General features: G+C 41.4%; 1 protein-coding gene across 1 annotated transcript in view; it reads left to right on the forward strand.

Annotated features, from left to right (window-relative positions):
* The first annotated feature begins 2,692 nt into the window (after positions 1 to 2,692).
* LOC123246083 (ETS translocation variant 3-like protein) overlaps positions 2,693 to 25,719 on the forward strand; it is a 33,446-nt gene continuing 10,419 nt past the window's right edge. Inside the window, exons 1-5 of the mRNA XM_044675030.1 lie at positions 2,693 to 2,753; positions 3,555 to 3,792; positions 4,074 to 4,263; positions 4,452 to 4,572; positions 8,244 to 8,584. Coding sequence (XP_044530965.1) covers positions 2,693 to 2,753; positions 3,555 to 3,792; positions 4,074 to 4,263; positions 4,452 to 4,572; positions 8,244 to 8,584 — 951 coding nt within the window. The remainder of the gene's footprint in view (positions 2,754 to 3,554; positions 3,793 to 4,073; positions 4,264 to 4,451; positions 4,573 to 8,243; positions 8,585 to 25,719) is intronic.

Consider the following 25,719-nt stretch of genomic DNA (forward strand, 5'->3'; position numbering starts at 1 on the left):
GGTTATCTAGGAATGTGCACCGCTATCAACTAAGGAGCAATTTTCCCACTTTCAGGCTAGAAACTGAAATCCCGCCCTTGTTCAGGACTGTTGTTGCAGTTGGTCCCCCTGCTTTCCAATACTGTTCCCTCTCTAATCTAGTCTCTACTAACCTGACATATTAATATTCCTAAAACTCAATTCTAACCATGTCAATCCTCTTCTCAAAAATCACACCTATGGCTCCCGATTGCTCTTGGGTTAAAACGCAAGCTTCTGAGCTCAGTGGGTATGAAAGCTCTCCCCAAATTGTTTCCCATTTACCTTTCTAGACTTCTTACTCCTTTTCATAAATTCCATTATCTAGGAGACTAGTGTTATCAGCTGCTCCTTGAACTTGGCTTTTCATTCAGGTCACAGTTATTTGGTGGCAATATTGGACCTCAAATCCAGGCCTTAGTCCACTATACCATTCTAGTGTTCTCTTTCTAGCAGAAGCTACTTTATTTCTGTGATTCTCAGAGAACCTAGTCCAGGTTGTTGTTGTTCATCCATGATCAACTCTTTGTGACCCCATTTGGGGTTTTCTTGGCAAAGATACTAGAGTATTTTGCCATTTTGTTCTCCAGCTCATTTTACAAATGAAGAAACTGAGGCAGAAAGGGAAAAATGATTTGTCCAGGGTTATACAGCTAGTAAGTATCTGAGACCAGATTTAAACTTGGGTCTTCCTGACTCCAGGCCTGGCACTCTATCCCCTGTGCCACCTTAGCTGCCCCAATATGGGGCTGATAGAGATAAGAGACTGGAGCTTTTCATCCTAGGAGATAAATTTGCATTTCCCCTTTGTAAATGTAGATTCTTAGCTTTGAGGCCTGTAGGTCAGGAAAAAACACCATCAGATTCTTTAGAATCAAGGGAGATCTTGGGAAGGAAGACCTCAGCTACTGAGGAAGCTATGACCACTCTATGAGCCTCAGTGTCCTCATTTATAAAATGAACGGGTTGAATTAGATTATCAAAGTCCCTTGTAGCACTTCTAGTCAGTGTAATTTGTGACTTTAAAACCCATGAATTCATTTTTATGCATCTCAAGTACACACACACACACACACACACACACACACACACACACACACACTTTTTGGTCTGCACTTGGGATTTTATCAGTGTGGGGAACTCCTGGTATGGAAATTCCCCTCCACTAATGCAGATGAACAACTCATAAATATTTTGTAGTCTTGGAAAGTTGTCTAGTACACTGAACCATTAATTGCGTGCTCATAAAGCTATTAAGTATGAGAGACAGAACTTGAATCCTAGACTTTCTACCCCAAAGCCAGCTCTCCAGCTCTCCAGCTCTCCATGCCTGTCAGGTATCCATCTAGTACCCATAATGGAAGATGGTACTATACAGTGAAAGGAGCCCTGGACCAGGCATCAGGAGACCTGAGAAGTAGACTCAACTCTGCAACTCACTGCCTAGGGGACCTTGGGTGAGTCCTTTTATATCTCTTTAAACTTTCTAAATATAAAATGAGTAGATTGTACAAATTCATCTCTAAGAATCTTTTCAGTCTAACACTTATGATACTAATTGGGCATTAAGTTAACCTAATCAGAGAGAGAAACTTAAGGCAAGAATTATCAGATCTGTCTTTAGATAGAATTGAGAAATTGGGCAAAAATCTCCATTGTGTTGAAAGTTTCCAAAGAGACACCACAATGTGCCTTCCTCCTCTGTCCTATCTCTCTTGTCCTTCTTTGCTGGAAAGTCTTTCTTGAGATCTAACCTCAGTCTTCTCATTGTATCATGTATTTCCTTTTGTCTGCTCGGCTTTGGATCATGAAGCTCCTTTCCCACCTCTCCACATCCATACAAATTCCATCTAGAAGGCAAATATTTGTAACATACATTTTCAAATCTCCCATCTGCCAGCCACGGGTGAATTCTACATTTCTTCTCTTCCCAGATTTATAAATTCTCAGGAATCTTTCCCCTCTAACTCTGTGTGTGTGTGTGTGTGTGTGTGTGTGTGTGTGTGTGTGTGTGTGTGTGTGTGTGTGTGTGACACAGTAGGGAGAAAAGAAACAGCACTGCTGTACCTCACCCTTCCTTTCCTATCCCCCCCAGCACCCCAAAGCATTGACTGTTTAAAAAGAGAATGTGAGATTAATTACATCTTCTCTTGTCTTCTGACAGGAAAACCCTCAATCCCCTTAAGCCCTGAGTGGAAGGGAAGGGCTCTCTCTTTTTCTAAATCTCTTGATACTTGAGGGTGGGGGAGTGGAAGGGGACAGAAGAAGACTCTGACTATTTCCCCTCCCTACCTTCCTCCATCTATTTAAGTGGCTAACCCCCCCAACCCTGGCATTGGGTCCTTTCTCAGAGTTATTATGGTATCCCAATCTGAGGTGTGGTCCCTGGGGAAATGAAGGAACCTTCTTGGCTCATAGTTACCCGCCTCTATTAAACCTCCACTTTCTTCCCTTAATCTAAACTACCTTTAATTTCTTTCCCTCTGAGCTCTTCATTTCTTCCCTTCCACTTTTTCTTTCTTTCTTTTTTTTTTTCTGTATGTCTCTCCATCTCTGATATACACAATAGTTTTGAGGTTTTTTCCTCTATCTATTCCTTCTGTTTCTCTTTCTCAATTAGTCCCTCTTGCTTCCCAAGGCTTGGACAGAGAGTTCTCTCCCCTAGGAGTGGACAATGCACTGCCGCTGTCTGGCTGAGGGTATCCCCTCAGTCTCCAGCTCCTACTGGATCTCAGGTAAGATGCCTCCCAACCCTTTACCACTCTTCTACAATATATCACCGCCCCCCCCACCAGAGGATCCTCTTTTTTTCACCCAAGTTAGAGTCCCCCCTTTTCTTTTTTGAAAATATTTTAAAATACTTTTAATTTTTTAAATCATCAAGCATATTTTTTCCTATTATTCCTTGCCCTTGGAAAAAGAAAAAGAAAATCCTTATAACTAATAATAATAATAATAATAGCTAGCAGTTACATAGCATTTTAAGATTTTTTTTTTAATCCTTACCGATTCTCTTAGAAGCAATACTATTTATTGGTTCCAAGGCAGAAGAGTAGTAAGGGTTAGGCATTGGGGGTGAGGGGGTTAAGTGACTTGCCCAGGGTCACACAGCAAGGAAGTATCTGAGGCCAGATTTGGATCCAGGATCTCTCATCTCTAGGTCTGGCATTCAATCCACTGAGCCACCCAGCTGCCCCATATTTTAAGATTCTTAAAGTGTTTTACAAATAGGATTTCATTTGATCCCCACAACAACCCTGAGAGGTAGATGCTATTATCTCCATTTTATAGATGAGGAAACTAAGAGGTTAGCCCAGGATCACACAGCTAGTAAGTGTCTGAGACTGATTTTGAACTCAGGTCTTCCTGATTAGCAATGTCCAAAAATATGTCTTATTTTGCATATTAGTCCATCTCCAAGAGGCCCCTTTTTCCAGATCTCTACCCTACCCTCACAGGGAGGTTAGTCCCATTGAGGAACAACTGCCCGTGGGAAAGGACTGGGTAAGACCCCTTTCTCTGTCTCATCCCCACAGGTCTAGCCTTCCCAGACTGGGCTTATAAGGCAGAGTCATCCCCAGGCTCCCGGCAGATCCAACTGTGGCATTTCATCTTGGAGCTACTTCAGAAAGAGGAGTTCCGCCATGTCATTGCCTGGCAGCAGGGAGAGTATGGGGAGTTTGTCATCAAGGACCCAGATGAAGTGGCCCGCCTCTGGGGCAGAAGAAAGTGCAAACCCCAGATGAACTATGACAAGCTGAGCCGAGCCCTCAGGTGAGGAGGGGATGAGGATGGAGGAAGAGGGAGGTAGGGCTCTGAGCCCTTAACCTCACCGTTAAAGGAGAGATCTAGTTTCTAGTTTCTGAGACTATTAGAGCTACAGGTTCTGACAACTTCCTGTAGGGTTGTGCCCTTTGAGGCTGTCTATTCGAGTCTCCAGCAGTGCCTCTGAGACATTGTGAGATGTGGGCAAAATAGATGGTGCCTGGAAGAGTTGGGGCATCTTTGGCTGCTTTTGTTGTGTATCTCACCTCAGCCTTGTCTTTCTTCTCCAGATATTACTACAATAAGAGAATCCTGCACAAGACCAAGGGCAAGAGGTTTACTTATAAGTTCAACTTTAGCAAACTCATTGTTGTCAACTATCCACTGTGGGACATGCGGCCCCCACCCCCACCCCCTCTGTGGCTGGGCACCCCTGGCATGTATGGTCCAGCCTTGGTGCCCATCGGTATGCAGAATGAGGTAGGCATGAAGACTGCTCTTTTCCCATTGTCCCCTCCAAGGGGACTCCTTAGCCCAGAGAAATGTCATCCCAGCCACTTGTCCTCCTTTTCCTCCTCTTCCTTATGCCTACCCAGTCCCTTCCTGGCTAGCCCTTTCAGGTATTCTTAGAAGGATACCCCTGGAACCTTGATCATCTCCCTTTCTAGCTCCTCCACACTGTTCTGTTCACCCATCGGGCAATTATGGAACAACTGGCTGGGCAGTGGAGTCCACAAAGCCCCCTAGACCCCACTGGGGATAAGAAGGGAAGCAGCAACGGTGACCATCGTGAGTAACTCAGAATCTTCAACTACCTAATGGAGAAACTTAGACCAGAGGGTATCTTTTTTGTTTGGTTTTGGGGTGGGGGTGGATTCTTATTCAGGGTGAATGGCTACGAGAGGGCTATACAAGGCCTTCAGAAGGGCCAGATACTTCTGTTCCTCCCACTATCCAAATTTCCATCATTCTCTTCCAATCCCACCTACTTTTATCAATTTTCATATAAAAAGCTGCCTTTAGTTATTCCCTGCTATGCTCCAGGACATAGGAATCCGTCCTGTCTGTGCTGGGTTACAGAAAACTCTCTTCTCAGCCTCCCCAGCGGGCTCTTGGAACCTGGGCCCAGGTGAGTCTGCTGGCAGAGTGGGTGTGGGACTGTCTCAGGACTTGCATGGACATGTAGTCCAGAAACAGAGCTATACAGAGTCACTGGGCAGTCCTGCCTGCTCATTCCCTTCCTCCCATCTCCCGAACCCTGGAAATGCCCTACAGCAGTCTAACTTCTCGATTTCCCAGCAGTTTAGAGTACCAGAGAGAAAAGAAAAACCCCCAACTGTTCCCTCCCCAGGACTCCAGGGGTTGTTTTTGAGCTTACAGCCATTCTCACCCACCCCAGCCAGCCACAAAGGGAAAATGAGGGCATTATCCTCTCCAAACTTCAGAGCAGCTAACTCCTTGAGCTCTGGGCTTCTGGACTGTAGTTGGTCTGGGGAGAATCCAGCTCTCCCTCTTCTCTCCCCTCCTACTCCGGGGCCAGATGAACAGCCCAGGAGAAGGTCATCAGGGACAAAAAATCATTGTTCCGGTTACACTGCTTTAATGGGCTTTCCTTATAGCAACGCCAGGAGATAGGTGCAATGTCACTGTCCCCATTTTACAAATGAGGAAATGGAGACTAGGGAAAGTTAACCGAGTTTGCTTATAGAAAAATAGAGAAAGAAGAATGTTTAAATTTTTTATTCTCTTGCCCCTGGAGCTATGATAAAGCATTATGCTCCATCAGATTTTGAGCTAGGCTAGCCTCTAGAATTTGGCCCTTTTTGGCTAAGACTGGGATTAATTTTCCAGTAAGGGTTCTTGAAAACCCTTTTGAGGGTATTTTGTAGAGTTTATAATGATGTGAATGACAACTTTTAAAATTACATTTCCATACAATTCAAGCATACCTCTAGAATTCCAACTGAATCATATAATCTTCAAGTCACCCAACTAGGACATGGTCGAGGCAGGGTTTGAGCCCAGGTGAGCTCTGATTCAATTCCTCCTTCCTTTCTTCCTTCCTTCTTTTCCTTCTTTCTTTCTTCCTTCCTTCTTTCCTTCCTTCCTCACTTTCTTTCTTTCTTTTTCTTCCTTCCTTCTTCCCTCCCTCTCTTCCTTCCTTTCTTCTTTTCTTCCTCCCGCCTTCCTCTTTCTTCCTTTCTTCCTTTCTTCCTTTCTTCCTTNCCCGCCTTCCTCTTTCTTCCTTTCTTCCTTTCTTCCTTCCTTCCTTCCTTCCTTCCTTCCTTCCTTTCTTTCTTTCTTTTCTCTTTCTTCCTTTTCCTTACCTTTCATCTTAGAATCAATACTGTATATTGGTTCCAAGACAGAAGAAGTGGTAGGGGTTAGGCACTGGGGGTTAAGTGACTTGCCCAGGGACACACAGCTAGGAAGTGACAGCTAGGAAGTGTCTGAGGCCACATTTGAATCCAGAACCTCCTGTCTTCCAGGCTTGACTCTCAATCCACTGAATCACCAAGCACCCCCTCCCCCCCTCCATACCACACTTGCCTAGAGGGACAAAATTGCTGGGATGCCTGGGAACGTGTGCTTGGAGATGAATAATACTATTATTATTATCATTATCATCATTATTTGTAATCATCAAAGCTAGCATTTATATAGCACTTTAAGGTTTACAAAGTACTTTATATATATATATTATCTCATTTGATCCTCATAACAGTCCTAGAAGGTAGGTACTATTATTATCCTCATTTTGCAGATGAGGAAACTCAGGCTCTAAGAGGTTAAGAAATTTGCCCAAACAATATTTGAACTCAGATCTTCCTGAACTCCAGGTTTAGAAAGCTTTGGAATGACCTAGCTACTTTAGGAAATAGACCCTAAGGGAATCCGTTTGAGATAGGGATGTCTATCCCAGTCCTCTCTGTTGACAACTGAGGAACCAAGAGGAAATCTATTGGGAGGAGGAAATATCGACCTTGTCTTCAGAAGCTCCCAAGATGAAGGAAGAGATAGGACATACTCCTCCCCAAGGGGCATATACAGAGATAGACAGATAAGGGCATGTGATTCTACTGCCAAAAAGAGCTTTCATTCTGAAGTTGGCAAGATGGAGAGGAGTTGGAGAGCAGAGATGGTAGAGGAAGTCAGTGGGACTGGGTAATCAGAGTGGGAGACAGCGTGACATTGTATGAAACAAGGGCCATTACCATGAATTATTTTATCTAGCAAAAACAGTTTGGGGTGAGATGGTGGCAACAAAAAGGATGGTCCAACTGAGGGTTCCATGCTGCTGGGAGATGTCCTGGGACAGCATCCTGAAGCTGTGTGAGAGTTGAGTCAATATGTTCACTGAAGGCCAGAGAAAGACCAGAAGGCATGGAAGTGGCAGTCTCTGCACTGCTGATGGGAGAAAGTACTCCATCTCCATCTCCCTCACATGTTGGCAGCCTGACTTAGTTTTGGCAAGGCAAAGCTGGTATTATTATCTCCATTTTACAGATGAGAACACTGAGATAGAAATAGGTTAAATGACTTGCCAGGATCACACAGTGAGTTTGTCACAGTTCTAGAACTACAGGATAGGCACAAATACAGATCCAGAGATTGTAAGCAAGGTGGTACCAGGAGAGACAAAAGGAGTGATGAGGTTCAGAAGGAAGAAGAGATTGAGAATAGAGACTTTCACAGGATCATAGAATTAGAGATGGAAGGGATCTTAGAGATCATATAATTCAACTGTTTCATTATATAGGTGAGGAAACTTGAGGCCTGGAAAGGTTGGTAACTTGCCCAACATCACACAACAAATAATTAGTAATTAGATATTCAAGCTCAGTTACTTTAGCTTCAAATATAGGACCCCCAACCTTTTTTTCTCCATTTATTTATTTATTCATTCAGAGATTTATTTATGGACTCATCATGGAACCCTATAACAATCTGGTGGTTTCTAAAAATAATATTTTTAAACATGCAAGAGAAAACACAAAAGAAATTAATTATATTGAAATATAATTATCTGGGCTGGTAGGTAGCTCAGTGCTCAGTGGATAGTCAGGCCTGAGGATGGGAGGTCCTAGGTTCAAATCTGACCTCAGATACTTCTTAGCTGTATGACTGTGGGCAAGTCACTTAACCCCATTGCTTAGCCCTTATTGCTCTTCTGCCTTAGAACCAATACTTAATATCAAGTCTAAGATAAAAGGTAAGGGTTCAAAAAAGAAAGGAAGGAAGGAAGGAAGAAAGAAAGAGAGAAAGAGAGAGAGAGAGAGAGAGAGAGAGAGAGAGAGAGAGAGAGAGAAAGATGAATGTCAAAATATTTTTTCCATCCAAGTTTGCAGCCTCCTTACCCCTGAAATCTAACCGTGGGTCTGTAGACTTCAGGTTAAGAAGCTCTGTACTGTGCTAAGCTGTCCCTCCTTCTGACTCCCTTTTCTCTCTTCTCTCTCTAGGTCTTGCTTCTCCCCAAGCTCCTTGTCTGCTGAGCCCCTGCTACCATTTCCAGAATGTCCGGAATGAACTCCCACCTCTCTCAGCTTTGACCCCTCCTCTCTCAACTCCCCTTCCAAATGACTGGCCACGATTCTCAGGGCCTTTCCTGCCCACTACCCTACCAGAGCAGCAGACCCCTGGGCCCTCTAAGACTGATCCGATATTTGCAATGGGATTGCCCACTGGCAGAAAGATTTTCCCAGGGTTTCCCCTGCTGACTGGGATGGGATCCGGAGCAGGAGATAGGCTGAGGTTTCTATCCCTGAGATCTGAGGAGACTGATGTAAAGCAGGATCTGGGGGTAGGAGGGAAAGAATGCCAGGGTCCTGGGCTAGATTTCCCTTCTGAAGTATCTAGACTCAAAGCTAGGGAGGAAAATCACGCATCCCCATGTCTGGAGACCTTCAAAGCTATGTGGTCTTTGGATCCTCCTTAATTGGGAGGTGAAAGATGAAGCTTCTCAAACCCCAGGATTTTGCTCTGTCCCTCCTTCACTATCTCACCTTCTTCCTGGTTCTGCCTCACCCCAGCCCCAACCCCACACCAGCTCCAGGCACTGAACATGGGTTTAAATTGAAGTAAAAGGGATTAAAGTCAAGCCTAAAGAAGGGAAAATGAAGAACTATAATGGGGATCCTAAGGTGGGAGGGCAAAGGTTTGAGGATAGAAAGCCTTGAAGGCCATGATCCCTCTCTCTTCATCAAATGGGGTGGGACCACTGCTATCTCTGACCCTTCAGCCAAAGAGCTCATCAGTTCAAGAGGCCTGGCTTATTTAACCTCCTCCCACCCTCTCCACCCCTTATCTCATGGCCTATGTGTGGGAGGAGGAGGGGATAGGAGGAGGTTCCTCTACTGGAAATTCCCCAATTTTCCAACATTCTCTCAAAGGGTTAATCAAAAGGTTAATCTTTTTAAAAAAAAAAACCTAATCTTTTAGGTTGGAGAGGGAGGAGGGACCCTAGATGTTCCCAATTTTGCAGCCAACTCATTCTTATCCTGTCATAAGAGTGACTAAGGCCTCCCCATTTCCCCAACCCTAGCATGTGTCTATGTTTCTTTAGCTCCTTCCCAGTGTCCTCCCCTTCCATTAAGTGAGGTGCCTCGGGGTCTCTGGTTCTAACGGGACAAATTCCCTTCTGCCCCTGGATCTCTTCTAAGCTCTGTCATCCACTCCTCTGTGGTGAATAAAATGCTTTTAACCCAGAATGTGCTCTCAGCCCTCCTGACTTCTGCTGCCCTCCTCTGTGTGCCCTGAACATCCCAGGTTCAAACATGACTCCTACTTCCCTGTTTCACCTGAATTTCCTGAATCATCTGAGGAAGTGCCTGCTTTCTTTGGTCTCTAGAACCAACCACAGCCTGCTTAATCATGGGTACAGAAAGAGATCTCTGTACTGGAAAGGGATCTTGACTTCCACCTTAACCTAGATTCCCCCATTTGGAGGACAAAAATGGAAGCTATGACCTACAGCTGGAGTTAGCTTTGAATTTCTTAATGGGGCAAATATCTGGTGGTTGAGTAGTTATAGCTGCTTTCTCCCTAGGCTAGATAACAGGGCTTGAGAACTGATCCCTTATTACAATATCAGCAAGAAAACTAAGTCACAGTCAGGACTCTCTCTCCACCCCCACATCACTGTCTCCATCAGCCATTCTGAGAAGTCTATGGACCCTTTGAAGATATTCAAGTACACCTTTTTTCTTAAACTCTTTATCTTCCACCTTAGAATCAATACTAAATATTGGTTCCAAGGCAAAAGAATGGCAATTATGGTTAAATGACTTGCCCAGGGTCACTTGCCTAGCTAGGAAGTGTCTGAGGCTAGACTTAGGACCTTTCATCTCCAGGACTGACTCTATCCATTGAGCCACCTAGCTGCCCCCTGTTCAAGTACTTTCTCACAGAACCCATTCATAGAGGATATAATTCTACAATTTTCTAGAATCAGCTAGATAGAGAGCTGAACTTAAAGCCAGTAAGACCTGAGTTTGAATTTGGCCTCAGACACTTACTAGTTGTGTGATCCTGGGCAAGTTACTTTGTCCCTGTTTGCCTCGGTTTCCTCAACTGTAAAATGAGGCTAATAATAGCACCTGCTTCCTAGAGTTGTTAGAAGGATTGAATGAGATAATAATTGTAAAGCCCTTAGCATGGTACCTGATACACAGTAGGAGCTATATAGGCACAATTATTATTATTATCAAATGAGATATCTGGAATTATGCCCAAAGAGTTATAAAACTGTAAATACCCTTTGACTCAGCATTACAACTGTTGGGTTTTTTCCTTCAGTGATCAGGAAAAAAGGAAAAGAACCTATACTTTCTAAAATATTTATAGCAGCTCTCTTTGTGGTAACGAAGAAATAGAAACTGAAGGGACACCCATCAATTAGGAAATGGCTAAACAAGTTATGGCATAAGATTGTGATAGAATACTACTGTGCCTTAAGAAATGACAAGAAGGTTATTTAAAAAAAACATGGAAGGACTTATATGAAATTATGAAGAGTGAAATGAACAGAAACAAGAGAACATTATATACAGCAACAGATATATCATTTGAAGGATAATTTGTATATGTCCACCTCCAGAGAAAGAACTGGTAAATAGAAACAAGCAAGATATAGTTTTATATATACGTAAATCTTTTTGTTAGCTAATGGCTTCTCCAGTGGGGATAAGGGGGAGGGAGGGAGAAACCTGGAAACTTTAATGTAATGAATAAATAATTTTTTAATGAAATAAAAATTGTAAAGCGCTTAGCATTGTGTCTGGCACATAGTGGGAGCTATATAAATATTAACCATTATTATTATTAAATGAGATCAGAATTGAAAGTGCTTAGCAGACACATAGTAGTTGCTATATAAATGTTATCTATTACTATCATTATTGTTATTAAATGAGATAATTGTAAAGCTCTTAGTAGGCACATAAGAGCTATATAAACATTACCTATTATTATTATTAAATAAGATAATAATTGTAAAGGACATAGCAGAGTGCCTGGCACATAGTAGGAGCTATTAAACACTGGCTATTATTATTATTATTAAATGAGATAAGAATTGTAAAGCACATAGTAGAGTGCCCAGCACATAGTAGGAGCTATATAAATGTTAGTTCTTCTTATACTTCCTATGATCCCTGAGGTTAGTCATGAAAGGATCTAGTCCAACCCCCTCGTTTTACAGGTTAGGAAACTGAACCTCAGATAAGTGAATTACCCAAAGTGACATAGAGAACAGTAAATGGAAGAGTCAAGATTCCAACTTTAGGTTTCCTGATTCCTGGACCTTCTTACTCAAAAATTTGTTGCTCTTTCCCCTTCCCCACAGTGGCAGCCGTCATGCAGCTGGTGAGAGCCTGACAAAACCCCAGGGGTCTGTGTTAGCAAACTGGATCTGGGAGGAACAGGAAAGGCCAAGCCAGGGGCTGCGGTCTCCCTCTCTCTTCTCTTGTCTGAAGCAAAAGCTCTAAAACTCCCCTTCTCACCCTCCAAGAGTTCTTTCTCCTAGGAGAAGCCCAAGCTAGAGAACAGACCGCTGAAGAATTCGTCCTCTTACCACTGGCCTGTCCCCTGCCCCGCTGTGGGTAGAAGGAAGCCCCAGGCTGGGGCTTTCCCACTGCCCATCCCAGCCAGGGAGACAAAGAACCTGTGTTGTCTGCTCCCAGCACAAGGACCCAGATTGTGTTGTAGAGGACTCTGGGGCAGATTCACTGAAAGACTGCCCTAAGTCCACAGGACCTTTCTTAGGAACGGAATCATCTCTCCTTTCTCTTACGTGCCACCCCACTGCCTCTGGCTGCGTAGACCCGGTCCCTCTCTCTGGTCTTTGAGTGAATTTCCCCCTTACACAAAACATTCAGGTTTCTAGGATGAGGCGAGAACAGCTCTGAGATCTCTCCTGCTTGTGAGTGGGTGGTGTCAGCACAATGAACCCAGGAGTCAGAACTCCCAGTCTCAGCCTCGGGGGACTCAGACTCCTGGCAGATGAACTCTAGGTTGGAGGCGCCAGACGGATTTGGGTAGATGAATGGACAGGTATGGACACGGGCTGGTTCTGGCAGCCCTGGGAATAAGGCTAAGGCAGGACATGGGGGCAGGGACCATATCAGATTTACACCCACACCCCCCACACCCCCGCTTCGCCACCTCCCCTCCAAGCCTAGCACTGGGTAGCAGTAGAATGAATGACTTGGGAGGACATTGACTATTCCCCCTCCCACAGACCCCCCTCCCCAGGAGAGCTAGCTGTGTGCTTTCGTATTGCACTGGCGCCCCCTGGTGGTTTAGTACAACGATTACAATGACCCGAGAAAGCCTGGAATTGGAATTAGTTCTAGTGGAAAAGTAGTCGCAAGAGGTCAGGGAACCATTTAGGGACGCTGAGAGGTACGGTGGGCAGGCAGCTCAAAAAGGCCGTTTATATGGGAACTTTAAGGCTTACAGAACTCTTTCATCACAGCAACACTGTTTGGCTGGTATATTATTTTTTTATTTTTACAATTGAAGGAACTTCTAATTCACAAATGGATAAACAAGTCTCATCTTGGGACCACCTCAGAGGCATCACAGGATACCTTCCTGGCAACAGAATTTCACTCAGTCCTCATCCCCAGAAATCACCCCTCAGAGGACAATTCTCCAATTCCAAGAATTCTGAATTTTGAGATTAGGGATTTAAATCCATATCCTAGCTCTGCTCCTTATCCTTTGACTTTATAATATTCCTTTTTCTAGGCCTCAGTTTTGTCACCTGTAAAATAAGAGGATTGAACTAGATGAGATCTAAGGTCTTTTCTAATTATTAGAAAATAGGTTGAGGGAGCACCTAGGTGGCTCAGTGGAATGAGAGCCAGGCCCAGAGATTGGGAGGTCCTAGGTTCAAATCTGGCCTCAGACACTTCCTAGCTGTGTGACCCTGGGCAAGTCACTTGACCCCCATTGCCTACCCTTACCACTCTTCTGCCTTGGAGCTAATACACAGTATTGACTCCAAGATGGAAGGTAAGGGTTTAAAAAAAAAAAAAAAACTTAAAAAAAAAACCTTACCTTCTGTCTTAGAATTAAAACAGGGTCACACAGTTAGGATATATCTGAGGTCATATTTGAACCCAGGATCTCCCAATCTCTGGGCCTGGCTCTCAATCCACTGAGCCACCCAACTGACCACACACACACACAATATTGATTCTAAGACAGAAAGTAAGGGTTAAAAAAAAATAGTTTGAAAAATAGAACTCATTTGCTTTAGTCTATGGCTGAGATCCATGAACTTTTCTTTTTTACATTTTGATAATTGCATTACAATATGATTGGTTTCTCTTGTAATTCTGTGTATTTTTATGCATTTTAAAAATCATTTTGAGAATGAGGGTCTATAGACTTCACTAGACTGTCAAAGGGGTCCATTACACAAAAAGGGTTAAGAACTTTTGGGTTAAATGAAAGGGAGCAAATATTTAGTAGGGGCCTACTATGTGCCAACCACTGTGTTAAATGCTTTGTGAATATTATCCATTTGATCCTCATAACCCTGGGAGGTATGTGCTGATGGTGACCCAATGGATAGAGTGCTGAGACTGGAATCTGGAAGAGAAGTCTTCCTGAGTTCAAATCCAGCCTCAGCCACTTACTAGCTATGTGACCCTGGGTAAATTAGTTAATTCTGTTTGCCTCAGTTTCTTTTTCTATAATGTAAGTTGGAGAGTTGGAGTGGCAAACCACTCCAACATTTCTGCCAAGAAAACTCAAAATGATTGCTTACCATCTCCAAGAATAAGGAGGGAAGAGAAGGAGGGAAACATTTTGGATCTTATAATTTTGGGAAAGGTATGTTGAAAATTGTTATTACATATACTTGGGAAAATAAATATCTTCGAATAAAAAATAAAATTAAAATAGATTTAAAAAAGAAAGAAAACTCCAAATGGGTCACAAAGTTATTTATACATAAAGGGTGACATCAAAGGTAAATTAGTAGAAAAAGGAAGAATCATCTGTCAGATCTATGGATAGGGGAAGAGTTCACAACCAAATGAGAGACAGAGCGGGTAAGAAGAGGTAAAATGGATAATGTTGATTAAATTTGATTAAAATTGAAAAACTTTTGTACAACAAAATCTATATATCTAAGTTGAAAGCAAAAGCAAGAAACTAGGGGAAAATCTTTATAGCATTGCTCTGATAAAGGCCTCATTGCTAAGACATAGAGGGAATTGGGTCAATTTAGAAGAAAAAGAACCATTTCCCAATACATAAATGATTAAAGGATATGAAAAGTTTTCAAGAGGAAAAATCCAAGGTATCAATAGCCAAAAGAAAAAAATGGTCCAAAGCACTAGTAATTAGATTATTTTCCAGTGTTCTCTCATTTTCCTAAGATTAGCTACTAGGGAGGAAAAAAAAAAGGAAAATGACCAATGCTGAAAGGGATTGTGGGGAAAATAGGTACATTAATACACTGTTGTTGGGAACAGTGAGCTAGTCCCACCATTCTGGAAACCAGTTTGAAAAACTAAATCCAAAAAATTTATTATTATTATTATTATTATTATATCGTTATTAAACCTTTTCACCCGGTGATTCTAGGTTTATACCCCCAAAAGAAATTTTTAAAAAGAGGGAAAAGATCTATGGCTATAAAAAAAATTAGAGCAATTCTTTTTGTGGTGGCAAAGAATTGGAAACTTAAGAGGATGCCCATCAACTGGGGAATGGCCAAAAAAGTTGTGGTTTATGAATGTGAGGAAATACTATTGTGCTGTTAGAAATGATGAAGGGGATGGCTTCAGAAAAAAACTAAGAAGACTCTTATGAACTGATACTTATTGAAGGGAGTAGAACAAGGATAACTATTTCTACAACAGCAACAATATGTAAAGACAATCAACTCTGAAAGACTTCGGAACTCTGAGCAACACAATGACCAACTATAATTCCAAAGTGCTTATTATGAAACATGTTCTCCACCTCCAGAGAGAGAGGGCTGATAGAGTCAATGCAGATTAAAGCATCTATTTTTTTCTCTTCTTTCTTTCTTCCCTTCTTTCTTAGATATGGCCAATGCAGAAATTTGTTATGAGAATTTATTTGTTACACATATTTATAATGGGTTTTGTGGCTTTGTTTTTTCTTGCCTTCTCAATGAGCATCAGGGGGATGAAAAGAAGAGAATTCAGAACTGAAAATAAATTCGAATTTAAAAATAAATAATTCTATAGAGTTAGAAAAAACAAATTTAAAAATCCCTAATATATCACGTTTTCTTTGCTTGTTACGGGGGACAATTAATACCTCCTAGAGGAAATATGTACATTAGATTAATAATAATTGACACTTTGCATTTTTAAATAGTTGTTCAGTTTTGTATGACTCTTCCTGACCCCATTTGGATTTGTTTGGTTTTTTTTTTTTAACAAAGACAACCTGAATAGTTCACCATTTCCTTCTCTAGCTCATTTTACAGATGAGGAAACTGAGGCAAACAGGGTTAAGTGACTTGCTCAAGGTTAAACAGCTAGAAAGAGTCTGAGGTTATATTTGAACTCTGATCTTCCTGATTCCAATCCTGGAGTTCTATCTACTACACCATTTAGCTGTCCATGTCTTAAAGTGTCACGGTGAATAGAGTACCAAACCTGGAGTCAGGGAAACTCTTCTTTCTGAATTCAAATCTGGCCTCAGACACTTCCTAGCTTTGTGACCCTGGGCAAGTCATTTAACCTGTTTGATTCAATTTTCTCATCTATAAAATGAGCTGGAGAAGGAAGTGACAAACTACTCCAGTATCTTTATATGAGCTGGAGAAGTGTCTGATGTGTTTAATGGATATTGTTATCTCTTTTGAGTTTCACCACAACCCTCTGAAATAGGTACTACAGTTGTAATCCTCCTTTAGCAGCTTCCTGCAGCACAGTAGATAGAAGCAGACCTACCTGTTTTCCCTTGCATTTTTCTGGATCTTTGGAAAGAAAGATGGAAGTTTGGAGCTTAATAGCTCTCGAAGGTTACTACGTGAAAGGGCAGCTGCCAAAGGTTATACTATTGTCTTGCTCCCTAAACAGGACTTTTCAAAGGGCAGATGCATCACTGTGGACTTTCTGGCTGCCTCATTCTCTTAGAGAATAGCTTTGGAATAGAAGAGGTCATTGGAATAAGGTGGTTTCCTCTCTCTTAATTTCAAGATCAGGAATGCTTGGTAAAAATGGCTTTTTGGTCCATCTGTTCCCCATTGAGATGTGAAAGACAGCACAGAGAAGAAAGATAGAAAGAGTTGGAAAGTCAACTTTCCCTAGAATGGTTGGCTGTTCTCTCTGCTTACTGTTCCATTTAATTTTCTTTTTTTCTTTAACCATCATAAATATATTTAAGGGGGCAACCAGGTGACTCGATTGAGAACCATTCTAGTAATAAGAGGTTCTGGGTTCAAATGTGGCCTTCAAATACTTCCTAGTTCTATGACCCTGGGCAAGTCACTTAACCCCCATTGCCTAGCTCTTACCAGTCTTCTGCTTTGGAACCAATATTCCGTAATGATTCTAAGACTGAAGGTAAGGGTTTAAAAATAAATGCATTAACCTATAAGGCAAGTATTGAATTATTTGAGATTTGCTAAGCTAGAAAGATAAATTTGAGGATGCAAATGGAGGGGGAGGGATGAAAACCAAGAGAATTTCAAGTTATTTTTAGAATTACCCTATTTCCCCAAGCTTTAAGCCTGGAGCCCTGGGGATGCTAAGGAAAGCTGGTGATTTGGTACATGCACACTTTGAGGAAACAGGAATTACTTAAGCTCCAACTACTGCCTTCTGGTTTGCTCAGACATAGTAGCATCCTGTGTAGCTGCCTGAGCCATAGACACCCCCAATGGTGCCAACACCTCGCTTCTCATGGGACCAAAACTGTGGACATATTAGGAGGCAAACTTATCATTATCCTTATTTTATAAATGAGGAAACTGAGTAAGGAGAAAGGCAAGTGGGAATGCTAGTTCTTGCGTGATTTAAAGCTGGTGGTCACATTATTTTAAGCATATTGGCATTCAATCTTATACTGGCTTGTGAAATTTTCTTCTTGTCATCTTCCTTAGTTATTTCTTCCCAGTTAGAATGGGAAAGCAGCATGGGATTGCTAGATTTGGAATTGGAGATCCTGGGTTCAAATCCTGACTTTGCCACACTAACTACCTGTGTGATATTGGACAAGCCTCTTCACCCTCTGGGCCTTAGTGGTCTTAGCTGTAAAGTGAGGGCAAAAGACTAGATCATCTCTAAGATCCCTTCCAGCTCTAAATCTATGATCTTTTGTAAAGTGTTTGAACATGGGCAGCTAGGTGGCGCAGTGGATAGAATGCTGGACCTGGAGTCAGGAAGGTATCTCCTTGAGTTCCAATGTGACCTCAGAGACTCACCAGCTGTGTGACCCTGAACAAGTCACTTAACCCTGTTTGCCTCAGTTTCCCCATCTGTAAGACAAGCTGGAGAAGGAAATGGCCAAACCATCTAGGATCTTTACCATGAAAACTCCATGGACAGTATAGTCCATGAAGTCACAAAGAGTGAGACCCAATAGAACAACAAGAAATCTTTATTCTTCTGAAGATCATTGACCCAAAGGACCATACAAATAAAAAGCCACTTAATTCAGTTAGATTTGAGGAGAATTTTACATTAGATTGTAAGCTCCTTGAAGTCAGGAATTCTTTCTTTTTTTTTTTTTTTCTGTTTCCCCAGCATTGAGTAGAATACCTGACACATTGTGGCATTTAATAAATGACTACTATATTGTGTTGCATTGTACTGTATTTATTATATCGTACTGAAGAGTGTACATAGGTCTATTGCTCACTTTAAGAAACAACGTAGTTTAGCCCACTAGTTACAAAATAAGAACAGAGAAACTAAAATTTTACTCTATTAATAAACCAATATTTTAAATTCTCCTTCAACTTCATATAATGGATAACAAAGTGAGGACAAGAGAAGAAGAGACAAAGGAAAAGAGAGGAAGGCTTAATTTCACAAGACAGTATAGAATTAAGATCTGAAGGATGCTTTAGTTCAGGCAAATTGCATCCTGAGGATTGAGTTCCCTTTGCAATTCTGATGATTAGATTAAGACTATTCATAGTTCTTTAACTGCCAGTTTTCTTTCTTTCTTTCTTTTTTATGAGGCTTTAAATCTAGACCATAGCAATATTATCCTTGGGATAACTAGGAAGCAAAGTAGATAGAGTGATGGGCCTGGAGTCAGGAAGGCTCATTTTCCTGAGTTCAAATCTGACTTCAGACATTTACTAGAGATTTGTGACCCTGGGCAAGTCACTTAACCCTATTTGCCTTACTTTCCTCATCTATAAAATGATATAGAGAAGGAAATGGTAAATCTCTGCAATGTGAAGAAAGAGAGGTCCAGCGAGATTAAGCTCTTCATTCTAGGATACACACAGTTTCACTTTCTTTGCCCTTGCAGTTATGTGGTGCAGTGAATAAAACACTGGGCTAAAGTCAGGAAGTCCAGAATTCAAATCTAGCCTTAGATCCCCACTAGGTTCTGGGTAGATCATTTAACCTCTGTCTGCCTCAGTTTCCTTACCTGTAAATTGGAGATGATATAAGCATCTACTTCCCAGAGTTGTTGTGAAGATCAAATGAGATAGTACTTGTAGAGTTTTTAGCAGAGTGCCCAGCAAATAATGGACATTTCTTTTTCTCATGGTACAATAGAAAGAATGTTAGAGTGAGAAGTCATGCTCTAAATTTATTAGCTTATGCCACTTCACAAATATCATTAATCTCTTTGATTTTGTTTCCCAATATGTACAATGGTCACAATAGTCTCTGTCCTGACTATCCTTGCAAGGTTGTCATTCAGTCATATCTAATTCTTCATAGGCCTCATTTGGGATTTTCTTGGCAAAGATACAACAGTGGTTTGTCATTTCCTTCTCTCACTGATTTAATAGATGAAGAAAATGTGGCAAACAGGATTAAGTGACTTGCTCAGGATCACACAGCTAGTAAATTTCTGAAGCTGGATTTGAACTCAGGTAGATGAATCTTCCTGACTCCAGAGCATTCTATCCACTGTGCTATCTAGCTGCCCTTCAATTATGAAAGCACTTTGAAAAAGCTAAAGCATTATATAAGTCAGAAATTATTTCCATGTGTCATGCTGCTGTTACTGGTAATGGTAACTAACCTGTATTACCCTTTTTTAAAAATAAATTTTATTTTATTTTTCAGTTAGTATAAACCTGCTTTTTCCCTCTCACTCCCATCAACCAATTAAGAATGAAAGAAAAACAAAAACCCTGTTGCAGACATGTATAGTCAAGCAAAGCAAATTTCTACATTGTCCATATCCAAAAGGAAAAATAAATGTGCGTGTGTGTGCATGCATGCGTGTGTGTGTGTGTGTGTGTGTGTGTGTGTGTGTGTGTGTGTTTGTGGATATGTGGGTGGATGAGTGTCCCTCATTCTACACTTGGGAGTCCTTCACCTCTCTATCACAAGATGGGTAGTACGTTTTCACCCATAGTTCTCTGGAGTCATGGTTGGTTATTATACAACCAGAGTTCTCAAGTCTTTCAAAGTTGTTTGTCTTTGCAAAATTGTTATCATTGTACAAATTGTTCTCCTTGTTCTGTTCACTTCACTTGAATTCGTTCATACAAGTGTTCCCAGGTTTTTCTGAAACCATCATTTCTCATTTTGTTGCTGTTGCTGTTCAGTCATTTTCTATCATGTCTGACTCTTCGTGACCTCATTTAGGTTTTTCTTAGCAAAGATACTGGAGTAGTTTGCCATTGCCTTCTCCAGCTCATTTTACAGATAAGGAAACTGACACAATGGGTTTTAATGATTTGTCCAGGGTCACACAGTATATGTCTGAAGCCAAATTTGAATTCAGGAAGAGGAATTTTCCTGACTCCACTCCTGCCACCTATTCACTGAGCCACCTAACTGCCCATCATTTCATATAGCACAATTGTAGTCTATCATATTTCTGAATTGTAACTTGTTGAGACATTTCCCAGTTAAAAGGTACTCCCTCAGATTCCCATTCCTTTCTACCTTAAAAAAGAGCTATAAATACGTGTATAAATCCATAGAGCTTATTTTGCTGAGGACTAATGTATTACCCGTAATTATAATAATTATAGCACTAAATAGCACCCATATTTTCCTGGGGAGAAGCAGAGGAACAAGGTATGGTATCTTCATATTATAAAAAAAAAAACTGAGGCAGAAAGAGAAAAAAAAAATCACAACCAAATTGTTATCCAGTCTCCTCACACAGGCTTTCCCATGTTTGGCCTGTCATACCAGCCTAGGATCATGAAATTAGAGCTAAAAGACTCCATAAAAGTTATCTAGACACTCCATCTCAGCTCCAGGCATTTTCTCAGTCATCCCCGCTGCCTGGAATGTTCTCCCTCATCAACTTTGACCACTGACATCCTTGGCTTCCTCTATGGACCAACTAAAATTCCACTTTCTATACTATACTATATACTATAGAATCTATAGGAACCCTTCTTGATTCCTATGCTTTCCCTCTATTATTTCCTATTTATCTTGTATATAGTTTATTTTGTATATGTCTGCTTGCATGTTGTCTCCATTTGATTATAAGCTCCTTGAGGGTAGGGACTGTCTTTTGTCTCAATTTGTAACCCCAGCACTTAGCACAGTGCCTGGCACATATCAATACCCTCTATATATCAGGGATGAGACATTTAGCAACCAAGAGAGGAACTGAATTCACTGATAGGGGGAACTCCCGAGTGAGGAAACTCAATCTATCAAAATAGGTCCACACCTCTGCAGTTTATAATCTTAGAGCAACACATAGAGCACTGTAGAGGTTAAGTAACTTGCTGAGGATCATGTAGGCAGTATCAGAAGGTCAACTTGCACTCAAGTCCTTTTGATTTCTAAGCCTTTCCTTCTTGGGTTTTTATCAGAGATATTTATTTGCTGCAATGATTTTGGGAAATATTTTCATGTAGCTAGTAAGTGATAGAGCTGGGATTCAACCCAGATCTCCTAACTCTAAATCTAATGACCTTTCTATGAAAGGACATTGCCTCTCTTTCCTTTATCACCCCTTCCCCCATTCTCTCTGTTTTTCTTTAAAACCCTTACCTTCCATCTTAAAATCAATACTGTGTATTGGTTCTAGGGCGGAAGAGCTGTACAGGCTAGGCAATGGGGTTTAAGTGACTTGCCCAGAGTCACTCAGCTAGGAAGTCTCTGAGGTCAGATTTGAACCCAGGACCTCCCATCTCTGGGCCTGGTTCTCAATCCATTGAGCCACCTAGCTGCCCCCTCCTCCATTCTCTTTAGAGCCCAATGCACACAGAACTGCTATAGTTGCCACTTCCCTATCCCCTAGCTGCTCATATATTTATTTCACAGTCCAGAGGAGCCCTGTAAGGAGGGGGCAGTAGTAAAATCTGATGGCCAAACCACAGGCTTCTCACACAGATACCACATCCTGACCCCTGCAGCACACTTGGTGTAGCAAAAGGCACAGGCATGAGTCACCTGGGATGGCCTCCACTCTCTGGAACACACATACACACAGAGAGAGAGAACATACTGTCTTTGGCACTTTCGTCAGCATAATTGGGGGAATGAGAATAGCTTTTGGGAAACAGCCAGGAAAAATGCACAGGGAGCAGAGAAGGGTTTCTGATAAGGATTATTTCCAGCAGGGAGCTCTCCCCTGGGCTGTCACAAAATACAATCAAGGAGATTATGAGTTTCAGCATGTAGTGCCCAAATCTGTGAGCAGGGAAGGTGGATTGGGGAAAGATGCACGGGTGGGGTTGGGAAAGCCCTTCTAAGGATGCCCAGGGATGTACTTACAGAGTTGGAGGCAGATCCAATCTCATAGAGTTATGGCGAGGAAAGCACTTAAAAAAAAAAAAAAAACTCTAGAAAGGTGAGCAATTAGTTAATTACTACCTTCACCCCAAGGGGTTCCCGTGCTAGTCTGGGTGAAACCTACAGTTTGTTGTGACTACAATATTACTTATGTAGGGAACAGAAAGAAAAAAAATGTTCAGCAAAAGGTAGTGTCTTTTTTTTTTTTTTAATTTAGAATATTTTCCCATGGTTACATCCCTTCCCTTTCCTCTCCTGGAGCTGATGAGCGGTTCCACTGGGTTATACACATATCATTGTTCAAAACTTATTTCCAGGTTATTCACATTTGCAATAGAGTAATCCTTTAACATCAAAACCCCAATCATACCCCCATCCAACTACATGATCAATCATATGTTTTTCCTCTGCATTTCTACTCCCACAGTTCTTTCTCTGGGTGTGGATAGTGTTCTTTCTCATATAAGTCCCTCAGAATTGTCCTGGGTCATTGCATTGCTGCTAGTACAGAAGTCTATTACATTTGATTGTGCCACAGTGTATCAGTCTCTGTGTACAATGTTCTCCTGGTTCTGCTCCTTTCACTCTGGATCAATTCCTGGAGGTCGAAGGGTCCTTTTCATTAAACATACTATCTTTTATGTGAACTGGACATAGAGCTGCCTGATATAGTTTCCCAACAGTACAACTTTCTCCAGCTCAAAAGGTTGCAATGGCTCCCTACTACTTACAGAACATATGTTTGGTGCTGGAAGGGACCTCATAGGACATGTAGTCATATCCCATCATTTTACCTCAGAAAAGCTGGTACTTGCCAAAGGTTGTATAGGTTGGAAAAGGAAGAGTGGGGATTTTATACCAAGTTCCTGAACCCCAGATCTCCTCTCCAACTCAGATGCTAACTTTCCAAATCCTAAGACTCGACTCATTTTGACTTCTGCTAACCCTTCACCTTTGAGTTCTGTCTTAAGTTTTTGTTTTTTTCTACCTGGACTCATGATATTTTGTACTAACTGCTTGGGGCCTTTAGGTGATCCAATGACTAGAGTGCTGGTCCTGGGCCTAGGAGGACTTGAATATAAATCTTCCCTCGGACCCTTACCAGCTGTGTGACCCTGGGCAAGTCACTTTGCTTTTGCTTGCCTCAGTTTCCTCAGCTGTAAAATGTGGATTATAAAAGCACCAGGATTGTCATGAAGCTCATATGGGGCAATATTTGTATAGAACTTAGCCCGGTGTCTGGAATATAGTAGGCACTATTTCAGCTTTCCCCATTTTGGCCATATATGGCCTCCTATTACCCAGAATTCTAGTCCTGGATCAATTAGCATGGTATATATGCAGTTAGTACTGTTGCCATTGAAGTACCTTGTTCTTTAGTTAGTTGGGTTTTATTTATTTTTTTATCATCATGCAAAATACACGGAAATGTATTAAGTCATTGTCACAAGAGCAAACTCATACATAACCAAAACTGTTCCAAAATAAAACCCTAAATATACTGATGTAAAATATGAATCCAACTGTTTTATTTTTAATGTATTATTTATTTTGTTAAATATTTCCAAATTTTTCATTTAAAATTTTTAACATTCATTTTTTTAAATTTTAGGTTCCAAATTCCCTTCCTCCCTCCTGCCCCCTACCCTCTTTGAGAAAGCAAGCAATTTGATATCAAACATGTGAAGTCATACAAAACATGTTTCCACATTAGCCATGTTGCAAAAGAAAACAGACAAAAAAAACCAAGAAAAATAGATTTCAATTTGCACTCAGAGTTCATCAGGTCTGTCTCTGGAGGCAGATGGCATTTTTTCATCATGAATCTTTTGGATTGTCTTAGATCATTGTATTGATCAGAATAGCTGAGTCTTTCACAGTTGGCCACCTTTTCAATTTTGCTGTTACTGCATACAGTGTTCTGGTTTTACTCACTTCACTTTGCGTGAGTTCATGTGCATCTTCCAAGGTTTTTCTGAAAGTTGGTAGGTTTCCAAAGTATGGTCTGGAGCCCCCAGATGTCACTGAGACCTTTTTCAGTTATCTACAAAGTTAAAACTATTTTCATGAGGGCATCTGGGTGGCTCAGTGGATTGAGAGCCAGGCCTAGAGACGGGAGGTCCTAGGTTCAAAGCTGGCCTCATACACTTCTCAGCTGTGTGACCCTGGGCAAGTCACTTGACCCCCATTGCCTAGCCCTTACCACTCTTCTGCCTTGGAGCCAATACACAGTATTGATTCTAAAGTGGAAGGTAATGATTTTGGGAAAAAAAAACTATTTTCATAATAGTTGAGATATTTTAATAAGATTTAAATTTCTAATATGATAACTATCAGTTGAAATAAGCCACATAAACAAAAACTTTTGGGGTGGGGTCTCTAATAAATTTTAGAGTGTACATGGATACTGTGACCCAAAAGTTTGAGAACAGCTTCTTTAGAAGCTCCTAGTCCCACAAAAAGGTTTCCTCTAGCTTGACTTCAGCTCCCTGATTCTCTCCCTCCAGTCTTGTCTTCCTAACTAAGCATCCATTCTCCATCTCTGATCTAAGCCTCTCTTCTCACAGCTTCCCCTTGAACCTCAGAGTCTTCCAATTCTAACAATCTTTTTGGCCTAAATTCTACTCTAAGAATACTGCCTTCCCATTCTAAATCTATTTTTCTTGTCGATTTCCTTCTCTAAGAATACAGCCCTAGAATTCTGCCAGCCCCAGAAAAGGATGAGCCAGCCTTGTCCCCTAAGCCATCTTTATTGAAAGTTCCCTCTTGCCAGTCTGTTGCATCCTCTTCCATAGGGAGGATTAGTGGAATGGGCCTGGAGCCCTATCTGAGGCTCTGTTATGCTCTTTTGCCTGCTGTCTGCCACGCTCTTAGAAACCACTAGGTGGGGAGCCCAATGTGTCAGCAAATAGCTGTGGGCTGAGGTAACTCCCTGGGACTTCCCCTATTGAATTCTCAAGTGGGAAAGTTCACTGGAAGGAGTTAGGGTTCCTTGAAAGCCCTAAACCTACTCATTCAGGCCTCTGAAGACCAAAGAATCAGAATGCCTGGATACTTACACTTGGCTTTCTGGCTGTTGAACCCTCCCCACTCAGTTGCCAGATTCATTTCCCTCAAATGGCAATCTTTATTCTGTCCTTCCCCTGCTCATTCCACCTGTTCCACCCTACCATTCCACCAAATTTAATCCAAACTCATTAATCTAACCTTCAAATTCCTTTTTTATTTCCCCATTTTCACCCAGTCTACCTACTTTCATTTTTTGTAATTTTCTAAAGAGGGCATTTGAACTCTTTCTCCATTTGAACTCATGTGTCTTCACATGACTTGCTCTTTAAACAACATGTGCAGTCACTAAACTTTCTGCTTTTCTCTAAACTTGTTATCTAGTCTGGGAGGGTATTTTTTATTTTGAGTAGGGATGCTTTTACCCATCCTAAATCGCTCACTAGCTCATCTTTTTTTTTTTTTAACATTTATTAATATTCATTTTTAACATGGTTACATGATTCATGCTCCACCTTTCCCCTTC

This window comes from Gracilinanus agilis, chromosome 4, assembly GCF_016433145.1.
Source record: "Gracilinanus agilis isolate LMUSP501 chromosome 4, AgileGrace, whole genome shotgun sequence".
In the NCBI taxonomy this organism is placed as follows: Eukaryota; Metazoa; Chordata; class Mammalia; order Didelphimorphia; family Didelphidae; genus Gracilinanus; species Gracilinanus agilis.